The sequence below is a fragment of the Pleurodeles waltl genome, chromosome 8 (assembly GCF_031143425.1).
Source record: "Pleurodeles waltl isolate 20211129_DDA chromosome 8, aPleWal1.hap1.20221129, whole genome shotgun sequence".
NCBI lineage: Eukaryota > Metazoa > Chordata > Amphibia > Caudata > Salamandridae > Pleurodeles > Pleurodeles waltl.
In genome coordinates, this window is record NC_090447.1 from 348,408,653 (window position 1) to 348,429,959 (window position 21,307).

A 21,307-nucleotide genomic window follows, 5' to 3' on the forward strand; every position below is an offset into this window, starting at 1 on the left:
TCCCCTATTCCTAGGGAATTGCCCTCCTCTATATTGTCCCCGAAAACCTCCTCTGTACTGTCCCTGGTAACTGGACGGTGTTGCCTGTGAGGTGCTGGCTTGTGTGCCCTGACCCCGAAACCCCCCTCTAAAGGGTGTTTTACGGAATGTGCTGTAATTCCCTCTGCTCTGCGGGGAGTAGAGTGCGCCCATGGCTTTAGCAGTGTCCGTGTCCTTTTTGAGTTTCTCAATCGCTGTGTCCACTTCTGGACCGAACAGTTCTTTTTCGTTAAAAGGCATATTGAGAACTGCTTGCTGAATCTCTGGTTTAAATCCAGACGTTCGTAGCCATGCATGCCTTCTGATAGTTACAGATGTATTAATTGTCCGTGCAGCTGTATCTGCAGCGTCCATGGAGGAGCGTATTTGGTTGTTTGAAATGTTCTGTCCCTCCTCAACCACTTGTTTTGCCCTCTTTTGTAGGTCCTTGGGCAGATGTTCAATGAGATGTTGCATCTCATCCCAATGGGCTCTGTCATAGCGCGCAAGTAGTGCCTGAGAGTTAGCGATGCGCCACTGGTTTGCACCTTGTGCTGCGACTCTCTTACCAGCTGCATCGAACTTGCGGCTTTCTTTATCTGGGGGTGGTGCATCTCCAGATGTGTGGGAGTTGGCCCTTTTCCTAGCTGCTCCTACAACGACAGAGTCTGGTGGCAGCTGTGTAGTGATGAAAACCGGGTCTGTAGGAGGCGCCTTATACTTTTTTTCCACTCTTGGTGTGATTGCCCTACTTTTGACCGGCTCCTTAAATATTTCTTTTGCGTGCCGGAGCATACCAGGGAGCATAGGCAGGCTTTGGTAGGAGCTGTGGGTGGAGGAGAGGGTGTTGAATATAAAGTCATCCTCGACCTGTTCTGAGTGGAGGCTTACATTGTGAAATTGTGCTGCTCTAGCCACCACTTGAGAATACGCAGTGCTGTCCTCTGGTGGAGATGGCTTCGTAGGGTATGCCTCCGGGCTGTTATCTGACACTGGGGCGTCGTATAAGTCCCATGCGTCCTGATCTTGGTCACCCTGGCTCATGGTGGTGTGAGCTGGGGAATGTGATGGAGTTTGTGCTGGTGAGACGTTAATTACAGGTGGAGGAGAGGGTGGTGGAGTAACCTTTTTCACCACCTTTGTTTGTGGTGTTTGTTCAGTTTGGAACTCCAATCTTCTCTTTCTTCTAATAGGGGGAAGGGTGCTTATTTTTCCTGTCCCCTCCTGTATGAAAATACGCTTTTGCGTATGGTCTACATCAGTTGATTGTAGCTCTTCCTCAAACCTATGCTTTCGCATTTGGGAGGTTAGCGATTGCTCTTCTGTATAAGAGCCTGAAACTGGGTCGGTTGCAGTCTGTTTTGGCACCGAAACCCTGTCTGCATCTTTTTTCGGCTCCGAGGTGACTTTTTTCTTTTTCGGGGCCGAAACCTCTCGGCGTCGATCTTCGTCGGTGCCGCTGTCTCGGCGTCGAGCCGTGTCTACACCGGTATCTCGGTGTCGATGCTTGTCTCCAGCACTTTCTCGGTCCCGAGAAGGCTGCGTGACGGTGTCTCGACCGGAGTCGGACGATCTCGGCACTGTTTGGGCCTTTTTCGGTGCCGACGGTCGGTCACCGAATTTATGGGTCGAGCCATGGCCTGGTGGCAGTGGCGTCCCCTGGGCCTTGTAAATCTTCTTCTGAGTGGTTTTCGACGTCTTACTCACGGTTTGTGTATCGTCGAATCCTTCGGAGTCCGATTCGTGGATCGAAAAGGTTCCTTCCTCCTCTTGTTCCTCGAACTCTCGGTGGGCTGTCGGCGCGGACGCCATCTGAAGTCTTCTGGCTCGACGGTCTCGGAGTGTTTTTCGGGACCGGAACGCACGACAGGCCTCGCAGGTGTCTTCACTGTGCTCAGGTGACAGGCACAGGTTACAGACCAAGTGTTGGTCTGTATAGGGGTATTTATTGTGGCATTTGGGACAGAAGCGGAACGGGGTCCGTTCCATCGGCGTTCTTCTGCACGCGGTCGGGCCGACCAGGCCCCGACGGGGGATCGAAAAACTACCCCGAAGGGCACCGGAGCTCTTCGATCTTTCGACGCGGTGTTGAGTCTAACTATGCCGATCCCGAACGCAACAATACCGACGAAAATCTTTGAAATTAGCTATCTTTCCGTTCCGAAACTCGGAGCGACAGGAACACGTCCGAACCCGATGGCGGAAAAAAAACAATCGAAGATGGAGTCGACGCCCATGCGCAATGGAGACAAAAGGAGGAGTCACTCGGTCCCGTGACTCGAAAGACTTCTTCGAAGAAAAACTTGTAACACTCCGGCCCAACACCAGATGGCGAGCTATGCAAAACATGCGTATCTACAGCGACAGATGCCATCGAACTTATTATTTCTAATGTAGAACCACATAGGACTAACGGTGTAAGGTTAAGATGGATTGGTGAAAGAGCCGATGATTTAACTAGCTCCATAATTAATGAGAGCCTGCTGGACATTGCTTCTATTTTTAAAAATAGTTCTGACTCAGAGGGTTTTATATTGTTTTAACCAAATTAACAAAACTATTGATGCCAAGTTTACCAGTTGCAATAGTAGGCAAAGTAGGAATGGACCGAGATGGTTTAATCACCTTTGCACTTCCGCACTAACTGGCCTCAAGCAGGCTTTAGCAGCGAGGCCCAGGGACAAAAAACTGGTAAATAAATTAAGAATGGAATATAAATGTGCGCTCAAACAGAGGAAGGGTGAACTGCAGCAACAGGCTTGGGATTCCCTCAACCAAGCTGCTGAATTATCAAATTGTACATTATTCTGGGCCACGGTCAACTCGCCTTTTTTAAGGGATGAAAAAACACCACAGTTGACCTCTAATGTTTCTAGCGAGGGTTGGATTGCACATTTCTCTAGCATTTTTGACTCTGATAAAGTCAATGATCCTAGTCCCAATAAGTGGCCTACTCTGCCTTTGGATATATCCGTTAGTGAGGTCAAATATGGTATACGGGCTAGCAAAGGAGGGAAAGCTCAGGGTCCGGACGGGGTACCTATAGACGTTTATAAAGCTGCGCCAGATGTCTGGGGCCCCCTTTTAACCATTGTTTTTAATGTTGCCGTGTGTGCTGAGGCCCCTGTAACTTGGGGTGAATCAATCATTGTGCCAATTCATAAAAAGGGAAGTAGATCTGACGCTAAGAATTACCGCCCGATCTCTCTCCTTGACTCTTCAGTCAAGGTTATGAGTAGAGTGATGTTAGTAAGATTAGAGGAATGGGCTGAGCAGGATAGCATACTGGCTGATAGCCAGTATGGTTTTAGGAAGGGACGAGGTACGCTCGACCAGTGCATCAATCTTGATCTACTGATCGGGAAGTATACTGAAGCGAAACCCGGTTCCCTGTATCTTTGTTTTGCTGACCTGAGCAGCGCATTCGATATGGTAGATCATTCCATTTTATGGCCAACTTTGTTAAATTTAGGAGCCCCAGAAGGCATAATCTTTTTCCTCGCTAGGTTATACAAGAAATTGAAAACCAATGTACGTTTTGGAACCAGAGGAGAATGTACTCCAAAAATCTGTGTTACACGAGGAATTAGACAGGGTTGTGTTTTGGCACCTCTTTTATTTATTTTATTTATTAATGGAATTGATGATATTTTAAAAAAAGGTTCATGCTGATGCTCCTCAGATCAACGGTGTTCCGGTGCCGGTGTTACTATATGCCGACGACGCTGTTTTACTCTCTCGAACACCTGTTGGATTACAACGACTAATGGATAGTTTTTCCTCCTTTATTAAAGATAGAAAACTAGTAATTAATAAGGGAAAAACGCATACCATGACCTGCGGTGCTAAAGCCAAAACGTTAAATGCCTTTTTTATAGACGGCGAAAAGGTGCAACAGGTGGATACATTTTGTTACCTAGGTATTACCTTCTCTAACGACAGGAAATGGAACAATGAATTTAATAACATCCGGAATAAAATGGCAAAAAATGCTTATGGTATTTATAGATTTGCTGCAAAAGTTGGGGATCGTCGAACCAGGGATATGCTAAAGATTTACCAAGCTAGATGTGTGTCTATTGCTCTGTATGGGGCAGGAGTATGGGGTTATAGCTGTACCTACAACTTACAGTTGGAGGAAAATATGTTTTTAAAAAAGCTCCTGTTTTTGCCCATCTCTGCCTCAACTGAATTAAGCCACCGCGAATTAGCCATTAATTATTTAACTGATCTGATATCACTTAGACCATTGATGATCTGGCGGTCTTTCTGGCTTGGCGATGAGAAGCTACTTAACAGAACTATTGTTGAGGATTGCTTACGTTTGGATAAATATCGAGATATTCCCTGGGTTAAATATGTTGTTGTCTGTTTTTCAGACATTTTTAATCTGAATATTTTAAATAATCCTAGTGCAGCAACCACGATCTCCAAATCAGAAATGAAAAGTATATTTCTAACTTATGCAAAAAGGAAACGAGCAACCATAGTCGGATCTTTGTCCTCCGTCATTTTTTATAATAGATACAATCTAATGGAGGGTTTTCCATCTTACCTAACTATGGTGACTAGGAATTCACATAAGTTTGTGCTAACCAGACTAAGATTTGGGATGGCACATTGCTTAGTAGCCCATCCAAACATTAAGAAACACCCGAATGGGCCATGTAGGTGCGATAATGTATCTACACAGAGCACTGTGCACCTTCTGCTGTTCTGTAAACTGTATACATGTTTTCGTATAGTATTTTTGAAACCTCTGTTTGTTAAATACGGAACACGTACAGTTAAACATGCCATGGCTTTAATTTTTAATCTGCAATCGGCAGATATTTGTTTTTATACTGCCACCTTTTTAAATCAGTGCATCAATTCCAGGAAAAGTATGAGTTTTTAATGTATTTTATTATTCATTTTATATATTTATGAATGACCTTATGTATTACTCAATGAGCCATTAACTATAATTAATAACTGTAAGTTTTAATTGCAATGTCTTTGTAAATATGTACTGTTGTCTTTTTTTTTTCTTCCTTGTTCATGCTTTCATGGTCATTTATATGTGCCGAATAAAGCTTTATGAATTGAATTGAAGTAAAAATGGCTTTAATAAAAAACTGATTCAGTCTCTCTACTGGTGCAAGGTTCACTAAAGAAATCTTCACAAGCAAGTATCCATTAGAATAATGCATTTTGCATTCTAGATTAGTCTATTACCGAGCTCTATTAAGTGCGATTGACCTTTTGCTAGATAAAATGAAACCTTTATCTTTCAATTCTTTAAGACATTTAAAACAAATGCCCTAAAAAGCAACTGTAACAAACAAATAAAAAATAACCCTATGTAAAGCTCATTCTCCATTTAGTTTCATTGGTGCTCCTCCAGAATGTATAAATTATATTCTACAATAGTACAAGTCATACCTAAGAAAATTAAGTCGCTCCTGGACCTCTTGCACATGACTGTATCTGCTGCCTGGTCGCACAGTTTGTGGATCATATTCTCCATGCTCTGCTGAGAAAATGTGTACATATAAATGATAAGTGTTAGTATGTCAAGTGCAGTTAAAGGCTCAAAGACCATAAATGACTCAAATGAATCTAACATTAATACTTTGGTTAAAAGTATACAAGAGGTGACTACATAAACTTTTTATGAAAATCAGGGGCATATTCTACATAACACAAAACTGAACGCATCACAACAATAACACAGCAAAAGTGAGTGGTACAAGCCACAAAAAAATAAAATCTATCCAGAACGGGATACCTACCGTAGTACCGCCTGAGTAGTATTAAGGCAACAGTTTTCCAAAATTATCAGTCGTGAGACACCGGTGTCTACAATGCTTGCTGATTTAGAAGTCAAAGCTGTTGCAATATTTAAGTTACATATGTGGTGTTGCATTCAGACACAAAGAAAAACATGAACTAAAGAGTATTTTTTAACAACTACTTCCTTCATCAAAGGCAGCTCTGGATTATTTCGCTAAGGCTGTAAACCTTAGTATCAGATATTAGAGGCGGCAATTCACCAGAACAGGCTAAAGAGACGTGTCACGGAGAGGACAAAATTATTTTTTTCATTAAAAACCAAAGGTAAAATCTAACATTTTCACTGACTATGTTGTCTAGTGAACTCTTCCAGATATTTGCAATTGAGTAGACTTTCAAAAGAGCCACAAAAACCTGGAGGCACTGAAATTAACTGAATAAGTTTAGTGTAGATTGTGATTATTCATTGTATGATTTTTATCAATCAATCACATCTAATAACATCAAATATGTTTAGAGGTTCCTCTTATGACAGTATCTAGAACATCGTTAGTTATCTTTACAAGAATAACACATTAAGAAATCCTTCATATAATGGGATGATAGAATTTGCAAATAACATCTTTCTTTATTTTTATAAAATAAAACAATGCCAAAAGCAATAAAGCAGTGCCACCAGAGCAAGGCTTGCCATTAAAACCAAATGAGCAAATCATTTCAGTCGAACTCTGAAGGTAACCGCAGAAAAATAAGATTATTTTAGCAAATTTAATTTGCGGAGGTGAAATAAGGCCATGTCTATGCATTCAACAACACTTGTAGTAATTTTCAGCTCGTCGCCACTTAGGGCAAACCTAACAGCATCTTAGGCTTGTAGGCATCCCTTGTGATAAATGAGAACCTACGTCATCGTTCATATAATAATGAGTGACAGGCACGTCTAACGTGAATTATTACCTCTTAGTGCCTTCACATAGGCAAGACGATTATCTTGACTATTAACTGACCATGAATATCTAAATTCAATTTATATTAATATGAAATGAATAAGCGTAAGCCAATGCCACGCCACCTCTTTCAAGCGAACAGCTAAGCTAGTTGCTTACCTTTTCTGAAAATAGCTCCCCGAAGTGCAGTTTGAAAATGTCTTTTAGCCCCAGGTCTCACAATCCTTAAACAATAAGGCACTGACTTTTTTTTCCTAGTAACAAGAAGGGTCTTTCATTGGGTAACTATGTTCAGACTCCAGATGGTCGTGAGAGCAGGACTGTTTCTTCGAAGGAGAAACCAATTTCTCCTTCCGATGGTGCTTTTTGCGGTAATAGCTTTTGGAAGATTGTTCTCTGTCAGCAGACTTACCTATAGGTGAAGGGGAAAGTTTCACCACATCTCTGCAGTGCTCACCAAAAAATAGCTTGCCCTCCCCAGCGTTTTGTTTATGGATGTCAAGGGCATTATTGTATAAATGAAAAAGAGGAGCAGGCTGCAATGCTGTGCTCCGTAATGTGACAAAACAAAGATGCCAGGTGGGTCGCACAAGGATGTTAGCCTGTGGCATGGCTTAATCCCTGATATTTTCAGATAAGCCAAAAGACCTTGGGTTTTTCAAACTGCTGAAAAATTCTCTTGGTAAAGCACCAAAAGAGCTTCGGACCACTTCAATGAAGCATGGAAAACACAAACAGATGCCAGTAAGCTAGTTGATTCCTGATATGGAAAATGTCACTTACCCAGTGTACATCTGTTCGTGGCATGAGTCGCTGCAGATTCACACCTATTTGAAAGTAAATGCCTCAGCAAATCAGCCACCTACCAGGCCTTAATATGAGGCGTTCTCTATTTCGGACTCCAATGGTCAAAAATATACCACAGGATGTTCCAGAACACTTATTGCCTCATCCTTTAGTTCTGCCAGTGATTGTTCCTCCAGCAACTGCCTGATCTTAATTCTACAGGGAGGATTCCTCCAATGAGAACACCAATGGTAGAGATGAACGAGTTACTTACCTTCGGTAACGACTTTTCTGGTGGATACATTAGCTACCTGTGGATTCCTCACCTAATGAATACTCCCATGGCGCCAGCATTCGATGGAAATCTTCTTCCTAGCTTCTGCACGTCGACGAGGACGTCACATTAGCCCACGCGACGCCATCTGACGTCATACAGGCAATAAGAGGTCCTCGCCGACGCGCCGACGTCAGTACCAACATTTTTTACGTGCATGAGAACAATAACCCAATGCAATGAAAGAGCAAGGCAACATCCCATAACATTGTAAATCACACAACATTGCAATAAAATGGCTATAGATTTAATATAACTTTTTTTTTTTTTTTTAAACAAACAAATATATACTAATTATGTATATACACAAAGATATATATATATATATATATATATATATATATATATATATATATATATATATATATATATATATATATATATGGAAAATGTCACTTACCCAGTGTACATCTGTTCGTGGCATGAGTCGCTGCAGATTCACATGCTGTGCACAGTCCGTCGTCTGGTGTTGGGCTCGGAGTGTTACAAGTTGTTTTTCTTCGAAGAAGTCTTTTCGAGTCACAAGATCGAGGGACTCCTCCCACTTAGATTCCATTGCGCATGGGCGTCGACTCCATCTTAGATTGGTTTCCCCGTAGAGGGTGAGGTAGGAGTTTTGTATATTAGTAATAGTGCCCATGCAATGGAATGAATACGTATGTACATAATAAAGGTTAAAGTAATATATTTACAAATGTACAAATGTTAAAGATCTACTTCTAAACGGCTACAGGCTCCCGGGGAGGCAGGTGGGCGCATGTGAATCTGCAGCGACTCATGCCACGAACAGATGTACACTGGGTAAGTGACATTTTCCGTTCGATGGCATGTGTAGCTGCAGATACACATGCTGTGCACCGACTAGTAAGCAGTTATCTCCCCAAAAACGGTGGTTCAGCCTGTAGGAGTTGAAGTAGTTTGAAATAATGTTCTTAGGACAGCCTGACCTACTGTGGCTTGTTGTGCAGTTAACACATCTACACAGTAGTGCTTGGTAAATGTATGAGGCGTAGACCATGTTGCTGCCTTACATATTTCGTTCATTGGAATATTTCCTAGAAAGGCCATGGTAGCACCTTTCTTTCTGGTTGAGTGTGCCTTTGGTGTAATAGGCAGCTCTCTCTTTGCTTTAAGATAGCAGGTTTGAATACACTTAACTATCCACCTAGCAATGCCTTGTTTTGAAATTGGATTTCCTGTATGAGGTTTTTGAAAGGCAATAAATAGTTGTTTTGTTTTTCTAATTAGTTTTGTTCTGTCAATGTAGTACATTAGTGCTCTTTTGATGTCTAATGTATGTAGTGCTCTCTCAGCTACAGAATCTGGTTGTGGGAAGAACACTGGTAATTCCACTGTTTGATTTATGTGGAACGGTGAGATAACTTTTGGTAAAAATTTAGGATTTGTTCTTAGAACTACTTTATTTTTATGTATCTGAATAAATGGTTCTTGTATGGTAAATGCTTGAATCTCGCTCACTCTTCTTAGAGATGTGATGGCAATCAAAAATGCAACTTTCCACGTTAAGTATTGCATTTCACAAGAATGCATGGGCTCGAAAGGTGGACCCATGAGTCTTGTTAAGACAATGTTGAGGTTCCATGAAGGAACAGGTGGTGTTCTTGGTGGTATGATTCTCTTTAAGCCTTCCATAAACGCTTTAATGACTGGTATTCTAAATAGTGAAGTTGAATGAGTAATTTGTAGGTAAGCTGATATTGCGGTAAGATGTATCTTTATGGAAGAGAAAGCTAGATTTGATTTTTGCAAATGTAGTAAATATCCTACTATATCCTTTGTAGATGCGTGTAATGGCTGAATTTGATTATTCTGGCAGTAATACACGAATCTTTTCCACTTGTTTGCGTAGCAGTGTCTAGTGGTAGGTTTCCTAGCTTGTTTTATGACCTCCATACATTCTTGTGTGAGGTGCAAGTGTCCGAATTCTAGGATTTCAGGAGCCAAATTGCTAGATTCAAAGATGCTGGATTTGGATGTCTGATCTGTTGTTTGTGTTGTGTTAACAGATCTGGTTTGTTGGGTAGTTTGACATGAGGTACTACTGACATGTCTAGTAGTGTTGTGTACCAAGGTTGCCTTGCCCATGTTGGTGCTATTAGTATGAGTTTGAGTTTGTTTTGACTCAACCTGTTTACTACATATGGAAGGAGAGGGAGAGGGGGGAAAAGCGTATGCAAAGATCCCTGACCAATTCATCCATAGAGCATTGCCTTGGGATTGATCTTGTGGGTACCTGGATGCGAAGTTTTGGCATTTGGAGTTTTCCTTTGTTGCAAATAGATCTATTTGAGGTGTCCCCCAAATTTGAAAGTAATTGTTTCGTATGTGGGGGTGAATTTCCCACTCGTGGGTTTGTTGGTGATCTCGAGAGAGATTGTCTGCCAATTGGTTCTGAATCCCTGGAATAAATTGTGCTATTAGGCGAATGTGGTTGTGAATAGCCCAATGCCATATTTTCTGTGTTAGGAGGCACAACTGCGTGGAGTGTGTCCCTCCTTGTTTGTTTAGATAATACATTGTTGTCATGTTGTCTGTTTTGACAAGAATGTATTTTTGGGTTATGATGGGTTGAAATGCTTTTAGCGCTAGAAATACTGCTAACATTTCCAAGTGATTTATGTGAAACTGTCTCTGATGTATGTCCCATTGTCCTTGGATGCTGTGTTGATTGAGGTGTGCTCCCCACCCTGTCATGGAAGCATCTGTCGTTATGACGTATTGTGGCACTGGGTCTTGGAAAGGCCGCCCTCGGTTTAAATTTGTACTGTTCCACCATAGAAGCGAGATGTATGTTTGGCGGTCTATCAACACCAGATCTAGAAGTTGACCCTGTGCTTTTGACCATTGTGATGCTAGGCACTGTTGTAAGGGCCGCATGTGCAATCTTGCGTTTGGGACAATGGCTATGCATGAAGACATCATGCCTAGTAGTTTCATTACCATTCTGACTTGTATCTTTTGTGTTGGATACATGGCCTGTATTACTTTGTGGAATGTTTGAACCCGTTGTGGACTTGGAGTGGCAATCCCTTTTGCTGTGTTGATTGTCGCTCCTAAGTATTGCTGCGTTTGGTACGGCAAAAGGTGTGACTTTGCGTAGTTGATGGAGAAACCCAGCCTGTGAAGGGTTTGTATGACATATTTGGTGTGCTGTGAACACTGTTTTAGCGTGTTGGTTTTGATTAACCAGTCGTCTAAGTACGGGAACACATGTATTTGCTGCCTTCTGATATGTGCAGCTACTACTGCCAGGCATTTTGTAAAAACTCTTGGCGCAGTTGTTATTCCGAATGGCAACACTTTGAATTGGTAATGTATTCCTTGGAATACGAACCTTAGGTATTTCCTGTGTGAAGGATGTATTGGTATATGGAAATAGGCATCTTTTAGATCTAATGTTGTCATGTAGTCTTGCTTTTTGAGCAGTGGGATTACGTCTTGTAATGTGACCATGTGAAAGTGGTCTGATTTTATGTAGGTATTTAGTGTTCTGAGATCTAGTATTGGTCTCAGAGTTTTGTCCTTTTTGGGTATTAGAAAGTACAGTGAGTAAACTCCTGTGTTTTTTTGTTGAATTGGTACTAATTCTATTGCGTCCTTTTGTAGCAATGCTTGAACCTCTAGGCCTAGAAGATCTATATGTTGTTTTGACATATTGTGTGTTTTCGGTGGGACGTTTGGAGGGAATTGGCGAAATTCTATGCAATAACCATACTGGATAATTGCTAAGACCCAAGTGTCTGTTGTTATTTCTTCCCAAAGTTTGTAAAATTGGCTTAGTCTTCCCCCGATAGGTGTTATGTGATGGGGGTGTGTGACTTGTGAGTCACTGCTTATTTTGAGGGGTTTAGGGGCCTTGGAATTTTCCTCTATTTTTTGGGAATAGGCCCCCTCTAAATTGCCCCTGAAAACCTCCCCTCTGATATTGACCCTGGTAGGTAGGCCTGGTTTGTGAGGTTGTGGTTTCTGTGGGTTGACCTCGAAACCCTCCCCTAAAAGGAGTTTTCCGAAATGTGCCTCTGCTCTGCGGGGAGTAGAGTGCGCCCATGGCTTTGGCTGTATCGGTGTCCTTTTTGAGTTTTTCGATGGCAGTGTCTACCTCCGGCCCAAACAATTGCTGTTCATTAAACGGCATATTGAGCACAGCCTGCTGGATTTCCGGTTTGAACCCAGAAGTGCGCAGCCATGCGTGTCTTTGTATTGTCACTGCAGTGTTTATTGTCCTTGCAGCTGTATCTGCTGCATCCATGGAAGACCGTATCTGATTATTTGAGATACTTTGTCCCTCTTCCACCACTTGTTGCGCTCTTTTTTGGAACTCCTTGGGTAAGTGTTCGATGAAATGTTGCATTTCATCCCAATGAGCCCTGTCATATCTTGCCAAAAGTGCTTGTGAATTGGCAATACGCCACTGATTTGCTGCTTGTGCTGCAACCCTTTTTCCTGCAGCATCAAATTCGCGGCTCTCCTTGTCTGGAGGTGGTGCGTCGCCTGAGGTATGAGAGTTGGCTCTCTTACGAGCTGCCCCCACAACTACTGAGTCTGGTGTTAGTTGTGTTGTAATATATATTGGATCTGTGGGTGGTGGCTTATATTTTTTCTCCACCCTTGGAGTTATGGCTCTGCCTTTAACTGGATCCTGAAAGATTTGTTTTGAATGTCTTAGCATTCCTGGGAGCATGGGAAGGCATTGATACTGGCTATGGGTTGAGGATAGGGTGTTAAAAAGAAAGTCATCCTCAATTGGTTCCGAATGTAAGGAGACATTATGAAACTCGGCTGCCCTTGCGACCACCTGTGTATAGGATGTACTGTCCTCAGGTGGTGACGGTTTTGTAGGATAAGATTCTGGGCTATTGTCAGACACTGGAGCATCGTAGAGGTCCCATGCATCGGGATCATCCTGACTCATTGTGGTATGGGCTGGTGAGTGCATCAGTGGTGGAGTTGTTGCTGGTGATGCATGTATTGATGGTGGTGGAGACAGTGGTGGGGTTGTTGTCTTTGCCACCTTTGCCTGTGGTTGCTTGTCCTTTTGTTGAAAGGCAAGTTTCCTTTTTATTCTGATTGGGGGAAGAGTGGTTATTTTCCCTGTGTCCTCATGAATATGAAGCCTTCTTTGTGTGTAGTCAGGCTCTGCAGATTGAAGCTCCTCTCCAAATCGATGTAATTGGGAGGTTAGTCCTTGTTCCTCTGTATAGGAACTAGTTTTCGGCTCCCAGGCTGGCTGTTTCGGAACCGAAACCTTTTCAGAAGTCTTTTTAGGCTCCGAAGAAACCTTCTTTGTTTTCGGCGTGCCTCGGTGCCGAAATTCTTCGGTGCCGCTGTCTCTGTGCCGAAGTTTCTCGGAGCCGCCGTCTCAGCTCCGAGGTTGCTGTGTGGCGGTATCTCAACTGGAGTCGGATGACTTCGACACCAGCATGCCCTTTTTCGGTGCCCTGGATGGGTCACCTATTTTTCGGGTTAAGCCATGGCCTGTTGGCGGTGGCGTCCCCTGGGCTTTCGTAGACTTCTCGTGAGTCTTGATTTTCGACGTCTTACTCACGGTTTTGGTTGTTTCTTCGGCGTCGAGTTCTTCCGAATCCAACTCGCGGGTGGAGAAAGCTTCTTCTTCCTCCTGGAAACAATCTTGACCTGTCGGCGTGGACGCCATTTGTAGTCTCCTGGCTCTTCGGTCTCTCAGCGTCTTCCTCGACCGAAACGCTCGACAGGCCTCACAAGTATCTTCCTTGTGCTCGGGGGACAAGCACAAGTTACAGACCAGATGGTGATCCGTATACGGATACTTGTGATGGCATTTTGGGCAGAAGCGGAATGGGGTCCGTTCCATCAGCCTTGAAGCCGCACGTGGCCGGGCCGACCAGGCCCCGACGGGGGATTGAAAAAACCCCGAAGGGCCACTGGAGCTCTTCAAAATTCGGTGTCGATTTGTCCTAACTAACCCAATACCGAACGCAAACAATACAGATGTTTTTTTCCGAGATTCTAACTAACTTTCCGATCCGAAACACGGAGCGAAAAGGAACACGTCCGAACCCGATGGCGGAAAAAAAACAATCTAAGATGGAGTCGATGCTCATGCGCAATGGAATCGAAGTGGGAGGAGTCCCTCGATCTCGTGACTCTAAAAGACTTCTTCGAAGAAAAACAACTTGTAACACTCCGAGCCCAACACCAGACGGCGGACTGTGCACAGCATGTGTATCTGCAGCTACACATGCCATCGAACATATATATATATATATATATATATATATATATATATATATATATATAGTGAGAAAAGAAGATGTCCATGTATTTACATATTTACATGAAGCATAAGCAAATATCCTTGACCAACTGATCCATAGAGCATTGTCCTTGGATCAAGGGTGTGGGTATCTGGATGCAAAGTTTGGGCATATTGCGATTTCGCTTGTTGTGAAGAGGTCTATGTCAGGGGTTCCCCACATGTGAAAGTACTGTTGAATCACTTGTGGGTGAATTTCCCATTTGTGCATTTGTTGCTGCGTCCTGCTTAAGAGTTCCGCTAGTGGTTGTGTATCCCTGGGATATATATACTCTGTTAGCAGTTCAATGTGATTGGGAATTGCTCATTTCCAAATTGTTTGTTCTAGAAGGGACAATTGGGATGAGTGCCCCCCCGTTTTAGCAGATAATACATTGTTGTCATGTTGTGTGTACTTATTAACACTGTTTTGTGCGTGATCTGTGGTTGGAATGCTTTGGGTGCTAGAAACACTGCTAGCAGTTCCAAGTGATTTATGTGGTAAGTTTGTTGAATTGAGTCCCATTCTCCCTGTTTGGTAAGATTGTTATGATGTGCTCCCCAACCTGTCTTTGATGCATCAGTGGTAATTATGGTCTGTTGCACAGGGTCCTGAAATGGCTGCCCTTTTGATAAGTTGGTGTGATTTCACCATTGAAGAGAGTTGTAACTCTGGCGGTCTAACAACACTAGTTTGTGAAGTTGACCCTGTGCCTGAGACAATTATTGCGAGAGACACTGTTATAGGGGTCTCTTGGTTAGATGTGCATTAGGCACTATTGCTATGCATGATGCCATTATTCCCAAAGTTTTATGATAAACCTTACTGTGTAAGTTTGGTTGTATTGTAGCTGTGATAGGAGATTGTGGAAAGCCTGAATTTCCTGTGGGCTTGGGTACACTAATGCTGACAGTGTTCAGAACTGCTCCCAAATACGGTTGTTATTTGGGCTGGTTGCAGATTATATTTTTGGTAATTGATAGTGAACCCTAGATTGTGTAGGGTATCGATTGTGTATTGTGTGTGCTGTTGACAAGTTTGAATGGTGCTGGCTTATATGAGCCAGTTGTCCAGATAGGGAAAGACGTGTATGTTGCCTTATGAGCTATGCTGCAACCACTGCAAGGCATTTGGTGAATACCCTTGGTGCTGCTGTTACTCCAAAGGGTAACACTTCGAACTGGTAGTGCTTGCCTGCTATCACAAATCTTAGACATTTGTGATCTGCTGGATGTAAGAGAATGTGGAAGTAAGTATCTTTTAGATCTAATGCTGTCATGTAGTCCTGTTTTGTAGAAAGGGAATGACACCCTGAAGAGTGACCATGTGGAATTGCTCTAAGAGGATGTACTGATTCTGGGGTCTGAGATCCAGGATTGGTCTGAGAGTACCATCCATTTTGGTATAAGGAATTATAGATAATATACCCCTTCCCCTTGCTGATCTATAGGTACCACTTCTATTGCATCTTTGAGTAGAAGTGATTGTACTTCTTGCTTTAATAGAATGAGATGCTCCTGACTTAGTTTGTGTGAACGAGGTAGAATGTTTGGTGGATGGAAATAAGTTCTAGAAAATAACCATTTTGGATAACTGATAGAACCCACTGATCTGTAGTGATGATGTGCCATTGTGGATAGAAATTTACCAGTCTTCCCCCCAATAGGAGATGTGTGCTCTGTGGGGATCGTGAGGAACCTCTGGATGTGGAGAGTTTAACTCTTCCTCTACTGTTGGATCCTCCACAGGAGCCTCTAAATGATCCTCTAGTGTAGGATTGTTTTTGACGGGTGGTGACTGTTTCCGTAGGTGATGGCTTGAAACCCCCTCTAAATTGTGGTCTAGAAAAAGTACACCTGGTGGGTGGTTTACAAAGCCCCCATGGCCTTAGCGGTTTCTGGATTCTTTTTAAGTTTGTCTATTGCTGTGTCCACCTCAGGGTCAAATAAATGCTGCTTTTCAAATGGCATGTTTAAAACTGGTGGCTGTATCTCAGGTTTGAAACCTTAACATCTTAACCAGGCATGTCTCCTAATAAGCACACTGGTGTTGGCTGATCTAGCTGCTGTATCAGCTGCATCCATAGCAGATCTAATAGCATTATTAGATAGTGCTTGCCCTTCATTACTATTTGCTGTCCCCTTTTTGGTGTTCTGGAGGGAGGTATTGTAAAAGCTCTTCCATTTCATCCAGTGTGTTCTGTCATATCTAGCCAAAAGAGCTTGCGAATTGGCTATCCTCCAGTGAATTGCAGCTTGTGAAGCCACCTTTTTCCTAGCTGCATCTATTTTCCTGCTTTCTTTATCAGGAGGAGACACATCTTCTGTGGACCGACTGTTAGGCCTTTTTCTCGCTGCACCAACTACAATGGAATCAGGAGGTAGTTGAGTTCTTATAAACACAATGTCCAAGAGTGCTGGTTTACATTTTTTGTCCACTCTAGGAGTGATAATCCTAGCTTTAACAGGCTCTTGAAAGATATCAGAAACATGTCTGAGCAAGCCTGGGAGCATAGGAAGACATTCGTATTGCTTATGCATTATTGCTAGCGTGTCAAACAGAAAAACCTGCTCTATGTGAACAGTGTGCATGTGCACATTATGGTAGGTTGCAGCACTAGCCACTACTTGATTTTATGCTGTATTGTCTTCTGGTGGTGAGGGTCTGGCAGGAAATAACTGAGGGTAATTTGGTAAAATAGGATCAGAGTCAAATGCATGCAGGATCTGTGTCCTGTTGGTCACCACTAAGATCATCCCTATGTGGTGAAATTGAGGATGTATGTGGTGATAATTGCTCCTCATATGTAGGTGGTGGTGGAGGTGGTGTGGAAGGAGGAACAGGAGAATGTTGTAGTGAAGGCTTTTTCTGCTTTAAAGCCTCTCCCTGTTGTTTGTCCTTGAAGATCTTCTTTGATGGAGGTGCATCTTTTGGAGTGTCTTAAAGTCAATTTCCTTTTAAAGGACATTGGAGGGGGGGCAATAATTCTTCCTGTGTCCTTTTGAACAAATGTATTTCTCTGTTTGGCGTCCATCACCTCTAAAATAGGTTGAATGTCTATGGATTCCTGGCTAGAAGTAGTTTCTTTACTACCCACAGCTTTCGACTCTGAAAATGTATGTTCCGGTTGAACCAAAAGTGTCGGCTTCGAAGGTATTTTAATCTTTTGGGGCTCTGAAGATGTTGTAATTTTTTCAGCTCCGAAGATGTGCTTTCGGATTTTCAGCTCAACTCTGAGACTGGTGTAGGAGGCTGTTTGGTGGAAGCTGATTGTACCTTAGTCTTAAATCTCGGTGCTGAACCAAAAGTTTAGTCATCCGGACTTTCTTTTCTAATCCGACCATGTCCCGAAAGCAACGGCGGATCGGCGACTAGTGCTGGAGTCTTTTTAATATTTTTGTTTGGGGTGTGATGTGGCAGTTGTAGTCACATATGCTGCCGGAGGCACGCAGTGGCTATCGTCATCACAGTGTTCATCGGAGTCTGAGTTTTAGATGGAACAGACTGCCCCTTGCTTTACTTCTTCTTGAGCATGTTCTTCACCGAAGATATCCGTTGTGTGTCTTCTGTGGATCTGGACGCCATTTTGAGATGACGAGATGTACGGTCCCGAAGAGTCTTTTTCGATCAAAAAGATCTACAGGCTTCACAATTGTCCTCTTGATGGTCTGGAGACAGACAAAGATTGCACATAGAAACAGAAATTTTGTGTGACACAGAGGACAGAATCAAAACAGAGTTTGTTCCATGAGATTCACATTGAAGTAGGCCCTTAAAAGGCGTTACCCTTGTAAGGGCGAGAAATTCGACCCAGACAGTCTAAATTGGATTGAGTATAGATGGAAACATGATCGAAAACAATACCAACGATATTAAAGAAAGAGTAGAATAAGTTCTGAATTACCAAACCGAGATTCACCGGATCGAGAGCAAACACGTCCGAACCGACAGTGGAACGAAAATAATCTAACAAAGGACTCTATATGCCCATGCGCCCTATCACCAAGAGGAGGAGTCACTCGATCTTATGACTTTAAAAAGCTTCTTAGAAGAAAAACAACTTGTAACACTCCGAGCCAAACACTAGATGGTGGACTTATGCAAAGCATGTGAGTCTGCAGCTACACATGCCATGGAACAGTCTGATACTGACAAATTCAGCAGACAGTGTCTTAGGCAAAACTGCATGATGCCACCTGGTAGCACTGGAGAGCTACTACTTGGGAAAAGTGTAAAGACCAGTCTGGCACCAGGAACGAATATCATAAGGTACAGAACCTGTTAAAAGGTTTATCAGAATGGTTGCAATTAGGTACATCAAACTTTGCCACTTGCTTCAGAGAGGGGAACACTTTGAAAAGAGTTATTTCGAGATATGCTCCTACAAAGCTTAGGATCATGCTCAGAAACAATGTGTGCTCACTCAGTGTGAGCCCTAATCGACTGAAAGGTCCAGGCAGACATTTTTAGAGCCTGTTTCCTTCATTGTGTCAGCTTTCAGCTGTGACCCAGTGAAGAACAAAAATACCGGTTTGCCTCTCTTCTACAGGTGCATTGCCACTGGTGCTTGAAACTTAGTTTAGACTTAAAAAAAAAACAAAAAAAACAACAAAAAAAAAAGGCAAATAAAGCACTGTCCAGAGAAACCAACACAAGATCAATCTTTCCCATTCCCAGAAACCACAATAAGTACAAAGGAAATTATGAAAAGTATTGCCAAAGATCACTGCACAGATCTCTCCTCCCCTAAATTGTTTCCTGAAGAGTACCTCACCTTTCTCTGGAGGTTTATATATGAGACCTCCTCTGCAAGTATTACAATCCCAAACACCATTTGTCAGGGTGTGATAATGTTCAGAGTGACTGGTATCCAGATAGTGGACCCAGCTTCAAAGACCCCCCACCCCAAGTCTTTCTTTTGTTTTTTTCTGGCAGGCCTAACTTGTATGGACTGGATGCTCTAGGGCTATGCAATTGTCTAGCCCTGCCATCTATGCTACCAGAATTGGGTTACGCTACTACTAGTCCCAGCCATAAAAGGGCTCTTTGACATCAGTTGCCCTCTAGGTTGTTTGTGATGTATTGAAGAATTATTTTATGGTCATGGGCCAGGGACCATCCCAGGAGCCTCTCAGGACAACTCATCACTCCACAGCTATGCCCCCGCCCCAAAGATGGGGCCAGGACAGGGCAACTCCAGATAGTGTATAGGAAGTGTCAGTGTTGCAGGGTACAGCACAGGCAGTGTAGGGAGATATTCACGCCTATTTGCCACAGCTTGAGGTAAATCCTGTGAAGTTATTTGAATTGTATGAATCAATATTGGGCAGCAAGAGATGAATCTCTAGAGGAGCTCAGGGCTTCCCGACAGTCGTCTAGCTGTCTCAAATCACATGAGAGCACCTCTTGAATTGTGGCCTCTGTTTAGAACTGTGCCTTCAGGCACTTGCTGAAATCCCATAGATAGGTCTCCAGCCCCATCTGTTTTTAGAATAAGAACCTGGAATAAAATATCTTAACTGCATTGGTTCTTCAGTACTTTCTCCATAGCATCTTTAGCAGGACTTTGATGATTCTCTGTTGCTGTTGGTCCAGAGGAGGATTCTCTCTGGCAAGCAGCAGGGTATCTTTTGTAAAAAAAAAAAAAAAAAACCTGCGCAATCCCACACGCGATAATCTGGAGTACCAGCCCCCCTCGAATGGTGGAGGTGGAGAAAATGAGCAGCACAAGAATTAAGTATGGAATAATAAAGAATCTCATTTCTGCAAAGGAGTTACGTAGTCCTATCACTAGTTTCTGTAATGTAATTTGTCATTGCAAGACAAGGGGTAATGGCCATACTGACCTTATTGGGAGTCGTATAGACTGATAGGATCGATAACGCGAGAAGATCTCTTTGACATTACAGAACAGATCCATTTTTGTCTTGAATAGTCTCAATCATGTGTTTGCTGAACTGTGTCTGACCATCAAAAAGGTACATCGGGAACTTTCCCTGTCGAGTTCTGCTAAGGGAAGTGCTCTTAAGCCATCCTTATGTTTGAAGGACTAGTTCTTAAGTGATGTGAGCCCGCATTGAAAACATCCATAGCCACAATGATCACAGAAGCAGAAACGTAGACTCTCGTGCATGATCACTTTAGCTGCCTCTCTTTAGTCCTCTGGCAGGAGTTTCAGGTACTGATTGTTGTCACCCCTTGCCACTTCACATTTGTCTGTCATAATGGCCTAGAATGGGCATTGTATTTGTCTCTTTAATTGACACTGCGGCTACAGAATTCACTGTTATACTATTACGTCAATACACCTGTCATCCCAATCATGTGAGTGAAGAGTTAGGCGTGACTAAATTGCCTGATCTGTAGGAAGCCTCTGCAGCAATTACTGACTTCCGAATGGGGTAACAATGAGACAAGATAGTGCAGAGTCCAGAGCTGGGTTCTTCTTTTCTAGATAGGGAACTACAACAGGTAGTGAAATGTGTGCCTTAATCAGTTTAAGTCCATCTTGTGAGCTGCAGTGGAGATTAAGTATGGACTTAAAGACTTTCTTGGTTGTTCCTTATAATTCTAAGCAACGTTGATGCATTGGTATGGTTATGGAAGGCTAGATTTCTACCCTTTCCAGTAAATTATGAAACCAATAATTATCGTCCACAGTAGTTTCCAACCAAAATTGTGTTCCCTGCCGAGTAGGTGGCAAGGGCATACCTGGCATGAGCTTTACAGACATTTGCAGTTGAGAATGTGTCTTCTTCTCCTGGTCCATCTTCTTTCCTATGGTCTACACTATTGCTTTCCTCTATACACTGATTAACCCACATACGCTACAACTGGTAAATTTCGAAGCTGCAGTGTTGGGGTTGGACATTTAGCTGATGTGAAGAGGAGGAGCTAGAGATTACAGTGGCAGTTTTAAAAAATATCTGCATCATCTCCAATTAATTGTAGGGGAAGGGTAATGTATAAAGCTCACTCGGAACTTTACTGCGAACTGCGCCACAGATGATGCTGGAGAAACATCTGTTAGCAACAAAAAAGCACCAGTCAACAATGATCAGTGTACAGTTGAGGAAACTATGGTAACTATCAACAAGGCTGTGAATGAGGAGGTTACAGTTGACAAGGCTATGGATAGCTAGGTCACTATTGAC

At 42.8% G+C, this 21,307-nt stretch overlaps 1 protein-coding gene across 4 annotated transcripts in view; it reads right to left on the bottom strand.

Annotated features, from left to right (window-relative positions):
• USP9X (ubiquitin specific peptidase 9 X-linked) overlaps window positions 1-21,307 on the bottom strand; it is a 1,493,361-nt gene that overhangs the window by 976,065 nt on the left and 495,989 nt on the right. For 2 of the 4 annotated variants that reach the window (XM_069204214.1, XM_069204212.1), the window contains exon 15: window positions 5,443-5,533. In XM_069204214.1, coding sequence (XP_069060315.1) covers window positions 5,443-5,533 — 91 coding nt within the window. The remainder of the gene's footprint in view (window positions 1-5,442; window positions 5,534-21,307) is intronic. The other 2 variants (XM_069204215.1, XM_069204213.1) reach the window with 1 other exon arrangement.